At 36.5% G+C, this 22981-nt stretch overlaps 1 protein-coding gene across 2 annotated transcripts; it reads left to right on the top strand.

Moving 5' to 3' along the window:
* Positions 1-279: 279 nt before the first annotated feature.
* Positions 280-21168, top strand: LOC104112149 (protein LATE ELONGATED HYPOCOTYL). 2 transcript variants are annotated; one of them, XM_018776294.3, is made up of 8 exons: positions 280-591; positions 738-763; positions 1008-1215; positions 1500-1611; positions 2115-2176; positions 18681-18905; positions 18984-20432; positions 20513-21168. In XM_018776294.3, exons 3-8 carry the CDS (start codon positions 1177-1179, stop codon positions 20924-20926), a joined length of 2301 nt encoding a protein of 766 aa, XP_018631810.1. In that variant the 5' UTR covers positions 280-591; positions 738-763; positions 1008-1176; the 3' UTR covers positions 20927-21168. The 2 variants fall into 2 exon arrangements, with proteins under 2 accessions (XP_018631810.1, XP_018631811.1); XM_018776295.3 differs by having other exon boundaries at positions 738-891.
* The last annotated feature ends 1813 nt before the right edge of the window (positions 21169-22981 follow it).

The following is a 22981-nucleotide window of genomic DNA, read 5'->3' as shown; positions in this document are numbered from 1 at the left end:
CACAATGATTAGGTGGAGGCACTTTTGCTGCTTTTTTCACGACTCGGCGAGTTAACTCACTCACTCAATCCCGAGTTCAGTCTACCGAGTTTGTGGTTGAGATTACAATTTGTACCTTGATCTCGAAAAAGTGCAAGGTGGGAGCCGTGAGGGATTCTGTACTAACCTCCAACCACTAATATTCTAACACGTGTAATCTCTTTCTCTCTTATTCAGCCATTAGCTCATTCTAGCCTCAAATATATATCCTCTATTTTTTCCATTTTCTAAAAAATAAGTCCAGTAGCAAAAATACTAGTGGCTGAGAATTTTCCTTTGATTTATGAAAAATCAAAAACTTCCTTTGGCTTAAACCTCCTTTCTTCTACAGTTTCTTCAACTTTTCTTCTTCCTACTCTCCACTCTGTTTTTTGCTCCTTTTTTGGGCTAATTCACCAGTTGATTTTACTTTATATTCTTGTTTTCTCGGATCCACCATTGTTATAGATAAACTATGTGTTTTTCATCAACAAATGGTGGATGAGTTTTCACTTTATGCATGACCGGAAAAACATCTAGACTCTTCTTTCAACAACATGGCTTTCTTCGAAGGTACTTCTCAAATCTCTAGGGTTTTTGGATTTGATTCGGCTTTAAAGTTAATTTTGTTGTTTAATTGCTTAGTTAATTTGGTAAGTAGCTAATTGAGTTCACTCTTTTTTCATGTGTTTATTTGTTTTTTATTTGACTTGTTAAAGGTTTAGGCAACATGCGGTTCGTTTTGGTGAGCAATTCTGGATAAGGAATTTTCGTCTATCCTGGTGGACTCTGATTTAATTTGAAGAATTATTTTAGAAAAAATAAAAAATTAATTAGCAGTTATTACTTGCATCTTTTAGAATCTGGAAGAAGGTTTGAGATATTTATGAATTTCGATTAAAGTTATGCTTATAATTGATATGGGGAAACACAGCAGGTGGATTATTATCCAATGTCTTTTTGTTACTGGTTCTACCTCTCTTTTGCAGTAGTGTTACAGTATCAGGTTCTTTTGTACTACACCACCACGGCTAAACTATATTTGCTAGTAACTACTGATGTTGTGGGGAGAATTGGAAGAAGAAGATTTGTTCTGTATCCCCTGTTTGTCCGTGAAGATTTGAAGCAGCGCTAGCTAACTGCGGTCCTCCTATTTTGATGGACTCTTATTCCTCTGGAGAGGAACTTGTTGTTAAGGTCCCTATATTTTGTATATTACTCTACTTTAGTTGATTAGAAGGGGAGCCTTGGAGCAACGGTAAAGTTGTCTCTATGTGTGACCTATAGGTTACTGGTTGGAGCCGTGGAATCAGCCATCGACGCTTACGTCATGTTAGGCTACCTACAACACACTCCCTTGGGGTGCGGACCTTCCCCGGATCCTAATTGAACGCAAGATGCTTCTTGCACTAGGGCTTCCCTTTTAATCTACTTTGGTTGATAGGCTATTTATACAAGTCTGATGGCTTTTTTTATGGCAGACAAGGAAACCTTATACCATCACTAAGCAACGAGAGCGATGGACAGAGGAGGAACACAATAGATTCCTAGAAGCCTTGAAACTCTATGGGCGTGCTTGGCAGCGCATAGAAGGTTAGATATATGTTACTCTTTCATTTTATTAGTTGAATCAAACTGTTAGGCTAAGTATTGATAAGGACTTAAGATATATACACTGACAATGTAATGAATTAACCTATGATAGCAGGTTACTTACAATCTCTGGCTGATTACCCATTAATTCTTATCAAGAGATTACCTGTAATTACTTATTAAGTACCTGATCGTTTAAGTAACTTTTACACCATCCGGACATAGAATTTATACTCTTCTGATAGATATTGTTGTGACAACTACCTATGTAGGTAACTGATTAGTCCATGTATTTGTGAAAAAATGTCTTTGTCTATGCTCCAAGTCAACTTAATCCAGTAACTCATATGATGTTGTTCTTTTATCAACTTACAGCTGAATCCACTGACTATCTCGTTTCAGAAATCGGGGTCAACATTCTATCTGTTATGCATTTATGTATTCTCTTACCTTGAGGCCTTTTTGTGGTTGTTTAGTTATTTTATACTTTTGCTATTGTGCAGAACACATAGGAACAAAAACTGCCGTGCAGATCAGAAGTCATGCGCAAAAATTCTTTACAAAGGTCATTAGCTCCTTTTCACCTTATGCTTATTTTTCTTGATGGTTCCAGGATTTAATTTATTGTGCCTAAAACTTACTTTATAGGCTTAGTTATCACTGTTTTCTGCCAGCTAGTATGTTTTCTTAATAAATAGATATCTTTCTCTGTGAGTCGTGAGTCATATAAATAACATATTTAATTTAATGAATTCCACCCCCCCCCCCCCCCCCCACAACCCCACCCCACCCCTTAATGTGCTTGCTTCATGATTCCAATCATCTCTTTAGGGAGTGACTTGGTTAGTATGTCAGTTAACTGTTTATAAGTTGTGCAACACCTGAGTTAAACTAAACCATTTTGAGAAACTTCTCTGATGAAATGATATTTTATGATTATGTGCTTACTTCTGTCACTGTCACTTGGTTTTCACTCATGACTATGGCAGATTTGTTCTCACCATGGATCACACTTCCTTCGTCCATTTTATACCCAGTATCTTTACGCAACCCTTGAACCAAATAACTCATGGAGTTTTTGATACAGCAGTATATTCTGCTTCAGAGAATGATTGAGCAACAACCTTTTGCTTTTATTGGGGATAGCCAAAAAAATATTCCTCATCCAAGTGCAAATAAAAATTTAAAAGTGTTTTTCATGTTCTTCGGAAACAACCTCTCCACCCTTCCAGGGGTGGTAGGGGTAAGGCTGCGTACATCTTACCCAGACCCCACTTGTGGGAAACTAGTGGGTTTGTTGTTGTTGTTGTTGTTATTGTTGTTGCTTTTCATGTTCTCCTGACTTCCAGCCCATTCTTTGTCTGCATAAACAATCAGGTTCACATCATCCACACTTTAATAAATATTCCATAGTATCCATGAATTTTTGATTGGTTCTTGCATGAATTTGGACAGCAAATTTGCTGCAAATGTTAGGTAAGTTTTTGTAGTATTAGATATAACAACTTGTCTGTCAGTCTTCTACGCTGACGTAACCACATTCTTTTCACATTATTCTTTTATTCCCGTGAGATCTCAGCTGTGTTCCACTTCTCCATCTTGAAATCATAAGGATATTGCTTCATATTTCTATTGGCGAAATCAATATCCTCTCTTTTCTTTGGGACACTTCAATTCCTTGGAAATATAATGAATGAGTCATGTATCTGCCATCTCGTAAGTACTCGTTGTGTCACTTCTACATTCATTCATGAGGCTTGAAATTATTCTGAAACCAATCATCTACATTGATGCAGAGAATAACCACCAAAACCCATTGATAAAGACACAAAAATTGCATTCAGATTTACTTTACTGAAAGCTTTGGTGAGATAATGATTAATCTCATCATATCAAGCTCTAGGAGCTTCTTTTGACCCGTGATTTCCCTTTTCAACTTATAAACTCTATTTTCTTTTGTAGTAAAAAAATTCTCTACTCTTATTCTCTCGTAAAAACCTTGTGGTTGGTCAACATAATCTTTTTAAAAAAAATTCAATATAATTAATTTCTCAAAAACATAGATCTTTTAGGAGATCTAAGATCAAGTTGAAAAGTCTACCATTTCTTTTGAGTAGCAAGAAATCAACAATCGAATAGCTTCCTGCTGCAATAGGTGTAAATGCCAAAGTACCTTGTTTTTCTGTGAATTCTCGTGCTACCAACCTTTTGCTTTATAATCTGCACAGGGTCATTTTAGAGCCTGTTTGGCTTAGCTTAGCTGATCCAAAGTAACTGATATCCCGTGGAATTAGTCGAGGTGTACGCAAGCTGGCCCGGACACCATCGTTATCAAAAAAAAAAAAAAAAAATTCCTATTGTTCTTGACAATGGCGGACGACATTACTACGTAGTGAGAAAAAAATTCTGAAAATGATGACTAAGTGAAGTTAAAAAAAGATTAGGCCTTTTGTTTCAATAAAGGTATTTCATATAAATAACATTAGGGATAAAATAGTAAAAGTCTTGATCAAATTAAAAGTGGTTATAAGCTGAAAAACGGTAAGTTGGGGATGACCAACTTAGGGCTTTTAGTTTTGGTTTTTAGGCACTTGACTTATAAGCACTTTAGGTGTTTATCAAACGCGTATATAAGCCAAAAGGTACTTATAAGCCAGTTTGACTTGCTTATAAGCTTAGCCAAACATCCTTTTAGTCTAACTATATTTTGTAGATCCATTACAACACACTCAATATCTCTTTGTTGAGGTAGATAAATAGCCTCATGTTTTGATTTGGTCAATCATGTGTATCCCCTTGTATCGCCTTTAGTAAGTAATCTTCTTTCACTACTTGTGCCACGTTTCTAGTTTAATTGTTATAAATTTTCAAGACTTATATACTTTACTCTGGCTCTTTTGTTTATCTTGGAGGAAAAGTTAAATTTGTAGTTGGGTTTTCTTCAACTTGGTTGATATTTGAAGTTGAAGGCAATAATGATATTACTTCAACTTTTGCTTCATTGGTTGTATATGGCATGATCTGCACTTTACATCCAATTCCAATTATCATCTTCATGAAAAATGATGTCTTGGTTAAATACATGATTTTTAGTGTCAGCATTAAGCAAGGAATATCTTTAGTTTCATAAAACTATAGTTAACATGAAGGCTGCTTCTTTTTTCATCAAATTTGCTCCTTTTTTATAAGCATAACATAATGCTGTCAACAATTCTAAGATGACGTATTGATGTTGAGAAGAAACGGACCTTGAGCCAAATTTAACCCCAAAAGCTAGCTCAATAGGTGAGAATTACCCAAGATCATATAAGGAGATAACAACCCCTTTTCTCTATCGATGTGGGACACTTAACACCCTCACGCCTAGAATTAGACATTTGGAACATGAACAATATAATATGTGGGCCCAACATTGGGTAAACCAAGAACATAAATGGAACTTGCTCTGATACCATGAGAAGAAATGGACCTTGGGCAATGCAATCCAAAAAGCTAACTTAAGAGGTGATGATTACTTCGAAACCATATAAGAAGACAACAATGAATTTCCTTCATGAATGTGAGGCGCTTAACATAAAGTTTCACGAGGCTAACTAACCGCTGCAGTAAGTTATGTAGCGATTATTTTTCTTATACGACCAACCTAAAATTGTTTGCTAAATTTTATACGGTGATTATTTTTCTCAATGCGGCAAACTAAACGACCCTTATAAACTACTTATACATCTAACAATTCTAATTACTTACATTACTATTTGACATCATTCCCCAAGTGGGTGCATGGATATCATATTTACTTAGCTTGCAACATATATAATTGCGTTCGAGATTAGCAATGGACTAGAGAATTTGAACGAAGGCACAAAGCGTCCTTCATAGCCATCATATCAAAAAGGAAGGAGCAACAAACATCAAAGACTACATGCCTAAAAATATAGTGGGAATCGTATATAGATAATATCCAAGGTGTTTTCTAGTAGAATAAAGAAGGTATTGGACGATTAAGTGTCTAGTTCTCAAAATGCATTTGTTGAAGAAGACAATTTTAGACGAGGCTTTGATGGCAAACAGAATGGTCCTTGAGAAGGCCTATGATCATGTGAACAGGGGGAGTTCATATACTTCATAATGTTGAAGATGTGATTTAGGGATAGGTGATGGAAGTGGATCAAGTTTTATATATAAATGGTCAAAGGTCAAATTTTCGACCCTAGTGAATGGCAACCCATGTGGCTTCTTTGGCAGCCCGAAAGGTTTGTGGCAAGAGGATCCATTATCTCTCATGATATTCATCGAATAATCGAAGCATTGAGTAGAATGATAGGCTGTGATAGGTGGTTATCTAGAGGTTTCTCTGCAGCGGAGGTATTTGATAGTGAAGGTTCCACACCTCTTTTTTGCAGATTAACCAACTAAATTAATGGAGATTCGAGGAAATGTCGTGCCTCGAGATCAATTTTAGGAAGTACGAGATTATTTTGATGGATGAAGCGGACAATATTGATTATATAGTACAGGTGCTTCCAACAAGATCCAAACAACATGAAGTCCGTTGGTTGGTAGAGTTCAAAAAAGGCTAGCATGATTGCAAAAGAGGTGTCAACCGAAGGGGGTTAAGAAGTACTAATAACTAAGAGTAGTCGGTTGAGCATCCCTACTTCATGTCATTGCTTCACGCATTCACAAATAAATCAGAAAGGCTCCAAAAGAATTTCCTTCGGGATTCCAAAAATTGGGGTTTGGAAGTTCCACTTCACCTGTTAGGACATTAGGTTTCCAAAAACATGGGAGATCTTGGGGTGAAAGATCTCTAGATTTTCAATAAGGTTGTATTAGGGAAATGGTTATAGAGATTCAAAATTAAGAAGCACGTTTTATGTGCGGAAGCAACAAAATATGTCGTAGGTGATGTAGAGTGGAGATGTTGGGACTCGTACTCCCGATCAATTACAACATCTCAAGTCTGAAGGAGAAAACAGTCTGACAAACCTAGAGGTTTCAAGAGGGGGAATTCATTGGGATATAAGAGTGAAGAGGAACCTTCTAGACCGGGAAGTATCTGAATTTTAAGGCTTGGTTTAGTGTTCTTAAAAGTCATTGTTTCATAGTAAGAGAATTCCGTTGAAATTTCTGATTAACTTCCGGTGAAAAAAGAGGGGGAATTCATTGGGATATAAGAGTTAAGAGGAACCTTCTAGACTGGGAAGTATCTGAATTCTAAGGCTTGGTTTAGTGTTCTTAAAAGTCATTGTTTCATAGTAAGAGAATTCTGTTGAAATTTCTGATTAACTTCCTGTGAAAAAAGCAAGGCCGAAAAGTTTGATACATGAAGTGATTGCAGCATGCAAATAAGAATTACAATCCGCTTTACAAGTATTTTTCGCTCGCCCTCCATCTCAATTTACCAGAAAGAATATTATACTTCCTTATTTAGAAACAATTTAACTTTAAACTTCACATTTTACCCTTAATGAAATGATTAATAGTCATACGAATTTCTATAGTTTGTTTTAGACCACAAGTTTCAAAAGTGCTTGTTTCTTTCTTTAATATGTGTCCAGTCAAATACCGCCACATAAATTGAAACGGAACGAGTAAGAATATTAGTGAAGAATTGCTACGTCTTTAGGTTTTCAGATAGATCCTTTGATCCCTCAAAACTTGAAACACTGATTGAAGGTGAGACAAACACTTCTCCTGATGTCTGCGTACATCTAAACATCATCAAAGTAGAGAACCATAATCTTCCGGTGAATACATGGTTCATCAAAATCAAAGAAGGTGTTGAGCAGTAGACTGGGCAAATGGCTTAATCAGCACTCATGAAGCCCATCTCTTTTCTTACGTGCATCAGTCTTCCTATCTTATAAACCCAAAATGCCGAGAGGTGTGGGTTCACCAGAGAGAAACTCTTCCTTTTTGCTAGGCTTATCTTCCCTTTTGAAAATAAAGAAAAAGAAAGTCAAGCATACCTTGTTATGAAGGATATCGTTATGTAAAAGTTCACAATGAAACAATCTTCTTGATTTTGGGTAGGGAAATGGAGAAAAGACGAAATGACTTTGACTCTTATTGGTTGGATTATCTGTTTCGCTTAGTCCGGTGAAACTAATAGCGGATACCGCTGTTAGGACTAGGAAAGTGGCAGCATGTTCTAAAGTTGAAAGTTTAAATGTTTTGTTACCTTTTTTATTCCTTTTTACAGTAAAGGTAGATCGAGTTTAATCAGTGGATGAATTGATCCTCTGTGTTGCTTGATGTCTAGTCTTTCAGATCCAGTCATATGAATTTAAGGAGGAAGAAAGGAGATTTTTTGAAGTTAGGTAGGATTATCTATTCTATGGTGTATGAGTCTTTTTTTGTCAGGATAGGGAATCTGGGGAGTATAATTGGATACCTGTCTCAATCTAACAAAATATATCAAGGATAAAATTACTTGTAATGGTTCAACGAAATTCCAAACTCAGGGGATAAGAAATGAAAAACTTTTTTTATCAGGAGTTAACTAATACTTGAATAAGCTTATCAGGAGTACTGAAACCCATTAACTAATCAAAGTCATAATGGTTCTACGAACCAAAGGGATTCTGGAGCCCCCAATCAACAACCTATATTGGATTATTATAAAGGAAATGCAGAAGAGGTTTTGTGGAAGTCATCAATGGAGATGGAAAAAAACTAAAGTTCTTTGAACAAAAGGGAACAACGGCACCAAATGACATGAACATTACAAGTCATTTGAAGCTACAGATACTAACGTAATAACGTAGATAAAATGAACTGAAAAAGAAGATAGTTATAGGGAAAGATGCACCGAGAAAAACTTAGAATGTTCTAGCATTCTTCAAGAACTTGCTGATAGTTTGTAAAACTAGCTAGATAATGTGCTAGATATTTTTATTTCTTGCTAAATTGTAGTTTGACGGAAAAGGAGGAAAGGAACTACACTTTGAATTTAACTTATAAGTTATAAGTTAAACATAATGTCATGAGTCATTGCTAGCGCAAGTGGTAGTTACACCTAAAATTATTATTTAGTAGTCCTTTTCTATGTTACATCTCAAAATTGACTTATAAAAACAGACAAACTTGTTGGGCACTAAAACTAAACTAATCGAGTCTAAGATTTTGGACTTGTTAAGAGAAAAGATGAAATCGAAGAAAAGAAGAGTATATTAAATAGTCATGGTGAGAAAATGGACATTGGAATTAACTTATCCCAAAAGGTAGTTTAAGTGGTGAGGACAATCTTAGACCATATAAGGAGTACAACTCATACATTTAATTGTTGTAAGACTAAAATAGCAGAAACACAGTGTAAGGGAGAACAGATATGTGAAAATGAACATGAATCTGGATTCTCGAATTGATGATCGGGAAAAATATTGGTTAATTCGAAGTTCAAAACTAGGAGACTGGGGGAACTGAGGCTGAAGCATGTCGAGCTAAAAAATTTGATGGATCATCACTGAAGCCCATTAACTAATCAAAGTCATAATGGTTCTACAAACCAAAGGGATGCTGGAGCCCCCAATCAACAACCTATATTGGATTATTATAAAGGAAAATGCATAAGAGGTTTTGTGGAAATCATCAATGGAGATGGAAAAAAAACTAAAGTTCTTTGACTAAAAGGGAACAACGGCACCAAATGACATGAACATTACGAGTCATTTGAAGCTACAGATACTAACGAAATAACGTAGATAAAATGAACTGAAAAAGAAGATAGTTATAGGGAAAGATGCACCGAGAAAAACTTAGAATGTTCTAGCATTCTTCAAGAACTTGCTGATAGTTTGTAAAACTAGCTAGATAATGTACTAGATATTTTTATTTCTTGCTAAATTGTAGTTTGACGGAAAAAGAGGAAAGGAACTACACTTTGAATTTAACTTATAAGTTATAAGTTAAACATAATGTCATGAGTCATTGCTAGCGCAAGTGGTAGTTACACCTAAAATTATTATTTAGTAGTCCTTTTCTATGTTACATCTCAAAATTGACTTATAAAAACAGACAAACTTGTTGGGCACTAAAACTAAACTAATCGAGTCTAAGATTTTGGACTTGTTAAGAGAAAAGATGAAATCGAAGAAAAGAAGAGTATATTAAATAGTCATGGTGAGAAAATGGACATTGGAATTAACTTATCCCAAAAGGTAGTTTAAGTGGTGAGGACAATCTTAGACCATATAAGGAGTACAACTCATACATTTAATTGTTGTAAGACTAAAATAGCAGAAGGGAGAACAGATATGTGAAAATGAACATGAATCTGGATTCTCGAATTGATGATTGGGAAAAATATTGGTTAATTCGAAGTTCAAAACTAGGAGACTGGGGGAACTGAGGCTGAAGCATGTCGAGCTAAAAATTTTGATGGATCATCACTGAAGCCCATTAACTAATCAAAGTCATAATGGTTCTACGAACCAAAGGGATTCTGGAGCCCCCAATCAACAACCTATATTGGATTATTATAAAGGAAATGCAGAAGAGGTTTTGTGGAAGTCATCAATGGAGATGGAAAAAAAACTAAAGTTCTTTGAACAAAAGGGAACAGCGGCGCCAAATGACATGAAAATTACAAGTCATTTGAAGCTACAGATACCAACATAATAACGTAGATAAAATGAACTGAAAAAGAAGATAGTCATAGGGAAAGATACACCGAGAAAAACTAAGAATGTTCTAGTATTCTTCAAGAACTTGCTGATAGTTTGTAAAACTAGCTAAGATAATGTGCTAGATATTTTTATTTCTTGCTAAATTGTAGTTTGACGGAAAAGGAGGAAAGGAAGAACGCTTTGAATTTAACTTATAAGTTATAAGTTAAACATAATGTCATGACTCATTGCTAGCGTAAGTGGTAGTTACACCTAAAATTATTATTTAGTAGTCCTTTTCTACGTTACATCTCAAAATTGACTTATAAAAACAGACAAACTTGTTGGGCACTAAAACTAAACTAATCGAGTCTAAGATTTTGGACTTGTTAAGAGAAAAGATGAAATCGAAGAAAAGAAGAGTATATTAAATAGTCATGGTGAGAAAATGGACATTGGAATTAACTTATCCCAAAAGGTAGTTTAAGTGTTGAGGACAATCTTAGACCATATAAGGAGTACAACTCATACATTTAATTTTTGTAAGACTAAATTAGCAGAAACACAGTGTAAGGGAGAACAAATATGTGAAAATGAACATGAATCTGGATTCTCGAATTGATGATCGGGAAAAATATTGGTTAATTCGAAGTTCAAAACTAGGAGACTGGGGGAACTGAGGCTGAAGCATGTCGAGCTAAAAAATTTGATGGATTATCACTGAAGCCCATTAACTAATCAAAGTCATAATGGTTCTACAAACCAAAGGGATGCTGGAGCCCCCAATCAACAACCTATATTGGATTATTATAAAGGAAATGCAGAAGAGGTTTTGTGGAAGTCATCAATGGAGATGGAAAAAAAACTAAAATTCTTTGAACAAAAGGGAACAACATCACCAAATGACATGAACATTACAAGTCATTTGAAGCTACAGATACCAACATAATAACGTAGATAAAATGAACTGAAAAAGAAGATAGTCATAGGGAAAGATACACCGAGAAAAACTTAGAATGTTCTAGTATTCTTCAAGAACTTGCTGATAGTTTGTAAAACTAGCTAAGATAATGTGCTAGATATTTTTATTTCTTGCTAAATTGTAGTTTGATGGAAAAGGAGGAAAGGAAGAACGCTTTGAATTTAACTTATAAGTTATAAGTTAAACATAATGTCATGAGTCATTGCTAGCGTAAGTGGTAGTTACACCTAAAATTATTATTTAGTAGTCCTTTTCTACGTTACATCTCAAAATTGACTTATAAAAACAGACAAACTTGTTAGGCACTAAAACTAAACTAATCGAGTCTAAGATTTTGGACTTGTTAAGAGAAAAGATGAAATCGAAGAAAAGAAGAGTATATTAAATAGTCATGGTGAGAAAATGGACATTGGAATTAACTTATCCCAAAAGGTAGTTTAAGTGGTGAGGACAATCTTAGACCATATAAGGAGTACAACTCATACATTTAATTGTTGTGAGATTTAGCTCACACCTCATACACTTACACTTGGTGTTAGGACATCTAAAATAGAGTAGCATAACTTGCGTGGACCAACATTAGTAGCCCATCATCAGGATACCTATATCACGACCCAAAACCAGAGGGCTATGACTTGCACCTGAAAACGTAACACCTGTCGGGCTAACCCCATATCCTATATTTCCCATCGTACATCATCATCATCACCATCATAATAAGGGCTTTAAGTTTCTAAAATCAAGACTACATGTTAAGTAATCTTCAAATCACGACACTTATAGTCCAAACATATATGTACTACTGCTACAGAGGTATCATGGAGCTTCTAAGAGATAACAACACACAGTCAGCACAGGGGTCGCAGCATAGAAAATCCGTATAAGTGTGGAGCTCACCAAAATGAAGAGGTAGAGAGTGACATCTCCTAGCCCGTAACACCATCACGAGTGGAACACGTATATGTGGAAAATATACGTCTAGGGAGTGAATACAGAAAGTACTCAGTCTTATCGACCTCCCTTCAAAAGGTGAGACAAGGCTTAAAGAAAAGTTGCATCACATTATAAACTATAACTTCATATATCCATCACTTACAGAAAAACTATATTTAGGTAAAGAACATTTAACATTCCATATTTAACCATGCGCTTTCAACTTCAGAAAACTCATTTGAGACATAGCATATACTCGGTCTTTATAGCAAATCCTAGTTTGCTCACTAGAGCCATACTTTCTCATAATCCACCCATGAGGGCTATACTTTCTTGGGCTATGGATTTTGATACTTCGGCCACGAGGGCCAGTACTCAATTCAATATCACAACGTGGCTCACAAGGCCTTAACATGTATCACATCATTATCTTGAACATAAACACTTCATTATGACTTTTATATCAAGTATGCTACTTGGCCAAAATCATATGCGCCCCCCTAAACTTGTTTGAATTTTCCTCTTAGACACCTTATCTAAGCTATGTTCCAATTGAACACTTCAATCAATTTAGATTTTTACCATTTAAACACTTTTCCCTGACATGACAAAATGAGTATAATACACCTACAATAGGCGCGTGTGATATATTAATTTAGCCTTTTGTTATATATCTTCTCCCTTATGCTATCCCGCTATCACCATCCACTATCATCCCCTACCACCACTGCCGCTGTCGCCACTACCTTCGTTGGAAAAAGCACCGATTACACTTTAACCCAACCCAATTCTCTTGCTCTCTCCTAGTAAAAAAAAACAAAGTAGCTCATTGGAAAAGGAAAATCAGATCTGGGTTTCAAAAAATTTCGGGGAAACTCCATTTTTTCCGGCAGGGTGACACCAATCTAAAGAGAATTCATAGCTTCGATAAGGTTTCTAAGAGGAAAATCCAAACAAGTTTAGGGGGCCACATATGGTTTTAGCCTACGCCACTTTTTGCCTTATTTTTCATAACACAATCAATATTGATTTGTTGACCAATCTTCCATTCATATTTATTTTATTCATAAAACCGAGTGCGTAAGTTTAAAGGTGCTCAAACCATATTTATAGGCATCTTCACAACATAACATGAATACAAACACTACTTCATATGGTGAGACTTGTAGATGTTTGCCCCTACATGTACAATTCCACGTTTAAATCATGCATTTGGGAAGACAACGCCTTTCAGAAAGGTTAGGCCTCCACTTACCTTGATCATTAGCTAGCAAAATAGCTTTACGAACTCAATAAGGTGCTCAACCCGATCAATCTAAATCATCATAGCTTAACCAAGTCATTCATAGCGTATGAAGTCATTTCAACCCCTAATATATGTCTTAAGTTAATTTTCAGCTCAAACCTCCAAAGAAAGACAAATATCCACCATATTCAATCTGCTTATACTCTATTATAGTTAATATATCAAGTTAAAGTGAAGGGATTACATCTTTGTAGTCAAATTTCTAAGTTGGTGTTATTGGTGGTTGGCTTGGAGTTTGAAGATCTAACCAAAAATTATGATTTTTTGTGTTAAGATTAGCTTTAAAATGTTGGGAATAGTATAAAATGGCTAAAGAGATCTTACCCTACAGTGGGAGATAATCCCCGGGTGAAAACCCTAGTTGGAATCGTGTGGGGAGCTTAGGAAAATGAAGGAAATGGAGAATTCACAATTTGGGGGATTTAAATATGTGAGTAAGGTTCTAGGCTTCTGCGATTGCAAAACCTAGAGCTTTATGTTCTCAAAGCTTTTACTTGAGTACGCTACCTGAAGCAAAATATTTTTTAGCAATCACAAGACCCCCTTTGCGCTCACAATGCCTTCTAGAGACCACTCTCTTCTTCTCCACTCCCTTTTGCGATTGCACATACTTCCTTGCGATCACAGAGTTTGGTTAAATGGCCATAACTTCTTATAGGAAAGTTCAAATGACGAACGGTTTAACATTAGAAACTAGAATTTCACAGGCTACAAATTTCTTTCAAAAACCATGTCCAAATTCTTCCTACACTGAGAGTTGTACTCGTTTGACGTCAGGCCTTGTTTTACCAACTCTTCTTGTTCGCAAAGTCCTCCTTTGACTCCCAGACAACTTTATTTCTATCCCAACCTCCTCAAACACACACTTAAGCATTCCACGCATCAAAACAAGTTTCTTCACCTCCCTAACACTGATTTGAGCAGTGTGGGACATAGGATCAAATTATGACTCGGGCGAAATAAAATTCTGGGCATTCCTGGCACTGTCTAGTGCAGTTGGTCACGACAGGCTTCTCTCCTGGGTTGAAGCACTAGTCCAGGCACCCTTCAAGTTGGTCATAATTGGCACCAACCTGGGTCCAAGGCACACCATGGGCTCTCTATGTTTGGTCCCAAGCCACAGTCCCAAGTCGTGGTTTCCGTGTTGATCAACCTACTTCAATATCTGGTTGAACTGTGTAACCACCTCATTTTCGTTGAATATCATTCGTGTATATGATTTTAGGTATCCCAAGTTTTGCAACAAGTCTTACAAGATGGAAAAAGATTGAGTTCCAAGTCAGAAGCCGCAAACGATTGAGGAAACAAAGTTGTGCATATATTGTAATCTGTCTTGTCCAATCAGAAGCCGCAACATTAGAATAGTTTTTTAGCAGTCATTAATACACTTGACCTATGATCCATAATTGCACAGAAGTCATCCAGGGAGCATAGATAATGACTTAATATTGTCTTCTAAATTACAGCAGCAATTATAGGAGAAGAAGACGAGAAAGATTTTCCAAAAGATTGAGTTTTCTATTGTCATTTTCTTTAAAATAAGAACTATTTGAAAAAGGAAACTAAGATAAAAGCTGAAGAAAAAAACAGACATTAGCCTGCTAGAGAAAGAAACAGAGTGACCTCAACACCAAGATGATGGCAAGATTAAGGAACAAAGAAACAACAAGAAGTTGAAAAGAAGGGTCAATAGCTGAAGCATAAAAAGAAAAAAAGAGAGAAAGTGGTGAAGAGAGGAATGTAATCCAAGAAGGTGTTCATTAGGTTTAACTGATGTTTTGAGAGTCTTAAGGATGACAGTTCTCTGGAATGACAGAGGAGCCTATTCAAGTCTGGTTAAGTGATAGCTAGCAAGAGAGGTCGTTGAAGTTGGTGGCACGTGACAGAGTTTCCATCACCAACAAAGTGGTTGAGTTGGCTCGTGCGGTGCACACGTGCTTGTTCAGACAATTGGACGGTTGCTATTTGGGTCACCGGCATTTGGGTTTCTGTTGGTTGGGAGGTGAGACTCGAAATTTTGCTGGTAGTTACTAATTAGAGCATCATATTCCGCTTCTTCACAAATCTCTGATCTGTATCAAATGTCTTTGGATGAAAAGGAAGTTCAATGATGGACAAACACTCTGTCCCTGATACCATTTTAAAAGAGAAGAAAAAGAATAAGAGGTTTTGAGTGAGTGAATTGTTTCATTGTTCCCTCAAGCTATTGAGGATTAAATAGTGTCTATAAGTACTGGAAAACCAATATTTTATCCCTAAAAATTTCCTAATGATGTATTTACAGAGTTTATTGGAAACAGTTTCTCTACCTTCACTAGATAGGGGTAAGGTCTGCGTACACACTACCCTCCTCAGACCGCACATGTGGGAATACACTGGGTTTGTTGTTGTTGTTGTTGTTGTTGTTGTTGTTGTATTTACAGGGTTTAGAAATTTGGCCTCCTTATTTACAGTATAGAGATTTTTTCCAATTTTACATTCTTAATAGAATCATGAAAGTATATAGCTTTGAAGCTAAGTAGTTAAACCTTGTAGTTAAAAGAAAAGCCATAAAGTTACTTTTAGAATTTCCTCTTTTTTTCTGGATGATATAATGAGTTTTATTTAAGGAATGAAGAGAAAACCTTGTAGAAGCATACATTAAAGGAAACATTCATATAGGAATTCATATCTACAAATCAAATCCCAATCATTTACATATTGTGAATACCACACGTACACTAAATTCAACAACGAAGAAGACAACCATCTTTACTAGGACATGACTCCCCTCTCCCTCAAACACTTGATGATTCCTACCGTCCATATGATCTCTTTTTCCACTGCTTGTGCTCCTAAGTTTCAAATGTCCCAGCAATGTCTTAACAATATTAGGCATTATATAATTCACCCCAATAAACTTCAAATTTAAATCTCACTGTTTTGTAGGTAATAGGAGGCGATCCACGCATTCCCTTTATCCTTTTGCACATAAAGAATCACTTGTTCGGAGTCTCTTTTGCTTCATTAAGATTGGAACTTCTGTTATTGATTAGGGATATAGAGCAGGTTGATCATAGCTAGTTCACATTGTCCATCTAGAAAGTAAGAGAGATAATATTAGCAGAAGAAAGAGAAAACTTACCGCGAGAAATGAATTGAAGGGTAAGCAGTTTATGCCAAAACAAATTTGCACTAGTAGATCCTGCATTTCTGATGGATTTCAGAGCAGCAAACAACTAGTGGTTTTTAGTTTGCAGGCCAAATAACATAGGCTGGCCCTCTCTTTTCCACAATGGTTTGCCTTGTCATCAAGTATCGGAAGGCTAAATGAGAAGTAAAGAAGTCAATTATCTTTATATATATGCTTCAGTTCCACTAATAAAATAAAGTTTATGTTGGCAGAGGAGGAAAATTTTAAAATAGGAAAGTGAAATTGGGGGTTGTGGAGGCTGTGTCTAAGATTAATGGAAGGAATAAACTATTTGAAACCTTTAAGAGAAGTAGTATTGTTAGCCAATTGGACAAGTTAGTTACATATTCTTTTAGAGAGGAAAGTTAATGGGTTTGGTTTGGTTGGGGTGGGGGGTTGAATAACTTAGTCCTCTGCTTACCCTTTAGTTTAGTGACACTAAACATACAGTCAAGAGATGTCTGAGACCTCAGCTCTCCAAAGTGGAAATTGAAAAATATCTGTTTGTTTTATTATTTAACCAAATAGCTCCTCCCATCTCTTCTTGGTCTCTATATCCTTGTGGCTCGGAAAGTACCTTAGTTCACTGATAATTTCGAAGTTAGAGCTCAATTTTAGAAGCTACAATTGGATCTTCATCGTCATGTCTACATGTCTTTAATTTCAGACATAAAGACTATCTCCCAACTTGAAACTTCAGCTTTAAGGTTTCAAAATGTGTCATGCCTTCACCGGTAATTGGAGCTCATTTCTCTAGGGAAAGTAAAACTCTTTGATGGCATTGAGTCCCCAACTGGAATTTTCACTGGTCAGTAGATATACTCATATGGGTGAGAGTGACAGATTGGAAAAGAGAGTAGGGAATGACAAGTGGTTGGGGGAAGAGTGGATAAGGGCCTGGGAACGGAATAGGTGAAGGCAGAAAGGGGAGTGACCGGCTGGGGGATTGGGGAAGGGGAAAAGGAATAACTCGTATGTGGTTTGTAATAGGTTGATATTATTGTCTCAATCTTGAAGCCGGTTTCTTCTTTCCTTTTCCTCTTTTTGAGCGGGTTAAATAGGATATGATTGGCATTTGTTTCTAACATCACCGCTAATAACAATTTAATATTGGAAGTTAGTGACTGGTGAGGTTCCTATAATGACAGTCAGAGGGGGGAGGTGTTAAGTATTTTTCAAATTAGAGGGGAGGTCGATTTAGTTGCACTAAACTACAGGAAATCGAAATAGTTGGTCATTTCTTTTTTCCTCACTTTCTGGTTTCTATTTGATTCATTTGAAGCATATAATCTGAATAAAAGAATCTACAAATTAAATAGAGTCAAGGACAATTAGATGAAAATGCTTTTGGGATGCAAACTCTCTTAAAAGGGTGATTTAGAAGTTGCACTTTGTGGACATGATTGAAAGCTTCAAATGAAGACAACAACAAAGAATCAGCTGTATGAGGCATCCTAGTTTTATGACTGCATAATATGCAGATGGTAAGCCCGTTGGTGAGACCTCAATTGGACATCTGATAACAGGTTTACCATCAAGAGTCAATTAAGGACCATAAAACATTTTCACATAGAACTATAAAACTTATGAGATAGTGTTGATACAGAAAGAGAACTATAGACCCGTATTTCTGAAATATATAAATGCTGCTGTGCTGCTTCAGTTTAGGTTTCATTGTGATGAAACAACATCCATGTCAGAGGGTAGAATCTGTGCCTCATTTAAAAAAAAATCATCGTTTCTCCTGCACAATTGAAAATATTATTAAACCTACTTTGCATGGGCAGTTTCAGCACCTTGTGTACCATTCTATTGTCTTTCCATAGAGACACCCAGCTCCTAGCACTCGTTTTACCTTGACAGTTATACCACGTTTTAAGGATTTATATTTTCCAACGGATTGTAGTTTAGATATTTATTTGATAGAATCTTCTGATGAATCAGCTATGCAATTCCAATGATGTAATAATCCTGATTGCTCCTCTTTTCATGTTGAACTTCTCCTATTACCATTCTGGCAAGGAACTAGTCTGTAGGCTGATATTTTGGTTTCATAATCTGATCCAGTTAGAAAAGGAGGCTGTTATAAAGGGAGTCCCAATAAGTCAAGCACTTGACATTGAAATTCCTCCTCCGCGACCTAAAAGGAAACCAAGTAATCCTTATCCTCGTAAGACCAGCGTAGCAGCTCCCTCATCACAGGTGGGAATAAAAGATGGAAAATTATCACCTTTTTCTTCCATCTGTGAGGATAGGAACTTATTTGACCTGGAGAAAGAACCGATTACTGAGGTATGTGTTTCTCTTCATCTTGCATAGCTTTTACTTTGTTTTCCTTGATGGCATAGTTGTTTTCTTGTTCTTTATCAGAAACCTGGTAGAAACGAGAAGCTGGGCAGTGTACAAGAAAACCAGAACAAGAAAAATTGCTCCCAAGGGTTCGCTCTTTTCAAGGAAGGTGCTTCTGCCCCCTCCCTGTCCCCAGGAAAGTCTTTGCAAACACTTGCAGAACCTGCAGGATCATGCACTTTAAATGAGTCTTTGCCTGCCACTAAAGGAGTGATTAACCATGATGTAACAGCTAAATCTTTTCTTACTGTTGGATCCAAAGAGCATCAAAAGTTGAATATACTCGACGCTAAACAGTCCTTTCAAAGTAACAGCTCTTGTAACACCTTCAACGAGGGGAAATCTTGCCAATCGAATGAGAAGTTGGCACAAGATGAGAAAAAAGATCAACCGAGTCAGCCAGATCATTTTGGGAAATTCTCAAGAAATGATATGCAAGTGCCACACCACTATCCAAGACATGTCCCAGTGCATATTCTTGATGGGGCCTTAGGGGTGAGTGGTGCTCAAACAACCCCAGATATGTTTTATCCTGAATCTGTAAGTCACCAGATAGGTGGCGTCCAGGGACTCTCAAATTTGTATACCAACCCTACTTCATCTGCCACATCTGAGCACCATAGTAATGCTGCAATGTCTTCCATTCATCAGTCATTTCCTTGTTTCCACCCTAACTTCACCCCTATTCATGATCCAGATGATTACCGATCGTTTCTTCAACTCTCCTCCACTTTCTCCAGCCTTATATTTTCTGCGTTATTGCAAAACCCAGCAGCACATGCTGCAGCAAGTTTTGCAGCTAGCTTTTGGCCTTATGCAAATATGGAAGCTCCAGTAGATTCTCCAACAGGTAACACTGCAAGCCAGATTAATTCAGCTCCTAGTATGGCAGCAATTGCTACCGCCACTGTAGCAGCTGCAACTGCATGGTGGGCAGCCCATGGGCTCCTACCATTGTGTTCGCCATTTCATAGCAGTTCTACCCGTGTTCCTACATCTGCAACATCAATGCAAGTGGATCCCTGTCAACCTAGTGTAGGCAAGAATGAAGGAAGAGAGGGATCTCATAATTCTCCCCATGCTCAACAAACCGTCCCAGATTGCTCTGAAGCTTTGCAAGAACATCATTCTGCTTCTGAGTTGCCTACTTCGCCATCGTCAGAATCGGAGGAGAGTGAAGGTAGGAAGCTAAAAACTGGGTTAACCGCTAATGATACTGAGCAAGGCGCTGCAGTCACTGAAATTCATGAGCCAAACACAGGAAACGGAAGAAAACAGGTAGACCGTTCTTCCTGTGGTTCCAACACACCTTCAAGTAGTGATTTGGAGACAGATGCTTTGGAGAAGGATGAGAAAGGGAAAGAAGAGCCTCAAGAACCTAATGTTAACCTTCTAGCTGGAGATGCTGGGAATCGGCGTGGTAGGAATTGCATCAGTCCAAATGATTTTTGGAAAGAAGTCTCCGAAGGGGTAATGAGAGCTTATGTTTTTATAAGTCCTTTGGTGTCATTTCTTGCTTTAATGATTGTTGATTCTCAACTTTTCCACAGGGACGGATAGCGTTCCAGGCTCTTTTCACCAGAGAGAAGTTGCCTCAAAGCTTTTCTCCTTCAAATGATCTGAAAAATAAGGGAAAAATCAATCTTGAAAACGTTAAGGAAAAGCCAGACGAGAAAGGTCTAAGTGGATCGCAGTTAGACCTTAATGATCAGGCATCCGATATGTGTTCCAGTCATCAAGCAGTGGAAGATAATGTGTTAGTAATTGGCAACAAAGAAGATGCTGAAAAATGCCTGCCAATAATGGAACTTGGACAAGTAAGGTTGAAAGCTCGTCGTACTGGATTTAAACCTTACAAGAGGTGCTCATTGGAGGCCAAAGATAGCAGGGTGACAAGTTCAAGCTGTCAAGACGAGGAAAAAAGCGCCAAGAGACTTCGCTTGGAAGGAGAAGCTTCTATTTGATGCTTCAATGTGCAATTTTACGAGGGAACCTCTCTTGTTGCATGGAGTGCGCTATCTGTCCTGTCATTATATTTTTCCAGTTATGTTTACCTAGTTATAATGTGCACGAAACTAGTCGTGTAGGTGTGTACCATATACTTTATGTGCTATTTTAATTGAAAGTTATGCAAAGTGACCTTAAAGAACGAACAATGATAGCAAAATGAATGGACCTTGATTGGACCAGTTTCTCTGCAGAAGAATTAACGTGCCAGTCCTCACGTTAACATATTCCATGGGTTGTTCTGCGCTCTTTTTTTGGGTTTTGGGGGTAATTGGCTTTTCCCATTCTTCTTCTTGTCTTCTCTTTCAAATCAATAACTCCCTTTTTTTATTGTAGAAATCATGTAGTTCTTAACTAATCTTTTCTAAAATTAATATTCATCTTTAACAGTAAACCATATGGTTATTAGAGTATTTATCACAATCCGAGGAAAAACTTTTCAAGTATTTTGTAAAGATTTTGCATGCTTCTGATGATTTATAATGGACTAAATATTTGCTGGTCACTTTTCTTCCCTTTCCGTCCTTTTTCTTTGGAAACACAATTTCGTGTACTTAGTACATTGCATGGGTTCACTAGTAGAAAAATTCATGATTTTTATTTTCGTCAAACTTAATATAGAATTCAATAATTCATTCGTCTATCACAAATTTCATCCATATTAATGGATTTGCACAAAATCGTCACAAATGCGTGCATTTCTGGTAATGAAATTTAGAAAGTAATACATTGGTCATATTTCAACGATATCCTACTATGTTTTTTTTTGTTAAACCATTTGATATTCGCAACTTAGTGGACAGGGTGTGCTTCCGCCTGACACTCATATAATTTTTGTCCCCATTTTAAAGTTTTGCAAATATATATCATATGTTAGAACTTTTCCTCCTCCTTCGTTTTTCTTCTTCATTTTAAAGAATGAGTTATGTTTTTGTACAAATGAAGACTCATTATTTATTTATGATTGGAATTAACTGAGTAATGTTCCATTGAACTTATATTGACGATCCCAAATAATTTGAATTGGTTTGGTTGTTGAAAAATTAAAGAACATCAATGTTGGGCTTTGTTGAGTTTGGAAAAAAACTTATTAATGAAGATAAAGTGTTAGTATTTATTTTTGAAGGTTCAAGTTGAATCTGACCACTATAAATTGTTGGGATTTTTATTAGAAGGTTAGATATCAAATTTGGAATTGATTTAGACCACAATGGATTAATTTTGAAGCAAAAACTTGTTAATGAAATTGCAAGTTATGACGATCCGTTAGAACTGGTGAACAATTTTTACCAAAATTGACGATTTGTTATGACTTATCCGGACAGGGCAAGTTTTGCCCGTCTATCATAATTTATATTGATCCGTTAGGATTAGTGAATAATTTTTATTATAACAGTTTATGCTGCAACTATGACAGTCCATCAAGACTTATCTGGTAGGACTTTGTGACAAGGCAAGTTTTGCCAATCCATATAACTTGTTATAGTTCGTCAAAATTTTGCATCCTAGTACTGACCGGCAAGTAATTTTTGCAAAACTTATTTAAACAAGATCAAAACGGGAGAAATTCAAAAATAGTCAGATTTACAAGTGGTAATTGAAAATTAGTCACAGTTTCAAAAACAATCGAAATTTAGCCATCTTTCATGTAAAGATAAATCTGAACGAAAACACTGTTCAAAATCCGGAAAATATTCCAGCATTATATGCTGGAAGTTCATACACGGGTGCTCCAATCTCCAGTAGATTATGCTGGAACTTTTCGTATGTTGGAGTTCCAGCATAATATGCTGGAAGTTCATACACATGTGCATCAATCTCCAGTATATTATACTAGAAATTTCCGTGTTACAGTAAAATACTGATTATTTTTCAATTACCAGTACGAAAACCGACTAGCTCGTGCTATTTTCACAATCAAAACTAAACATTAGCATTAAATGGACCTATTTGTGCACATCACCCCTAGATTCGTACTAGATAGGCCCACTAAAGAAGTAAAATACTCCTAA

This window comes from Nicotiana tomentosiformis, chromosome 8, assembly GCF_000390325.3.
Source record: "Nicotiana tomentosiformis chromosome 8, ASM39032v3, whole genome shotgun sequence".
NCBI classification, from domain to species: Eukaryota; Viridiplantae; Streptophyta; class Magnoliopsida; order Solanales; family Solanaceae; genus Nicotiana; species Nicotiana tomentosiformis.
This window is presented reverse-complemented; position numbering and strand designations above follow the sequence as displayed.

Coding starts and splice junctions, on each gene's coding strand:
- LOC104112149 (XM_018776294.3), top strand. CDS start 1,177: ATGGACTCTTATTCCTCTGGAGAGGAACTTGTTGTTAAG. Junction 2,177..18,680: donor CGCAAAAATTCTTTACAAAG/GTCATTAGCTCC, acceptor AATCTGATCCAG/TTAGAAAAGGAGGCTGTTAT. Junction 20,433..20,512: donor GGAAAGAAGTCTCCGAAGGG/GTAATGAGAGCT, acceptor ACTTTTCCACAG/GGACGGATAGCGTTCCAGGC.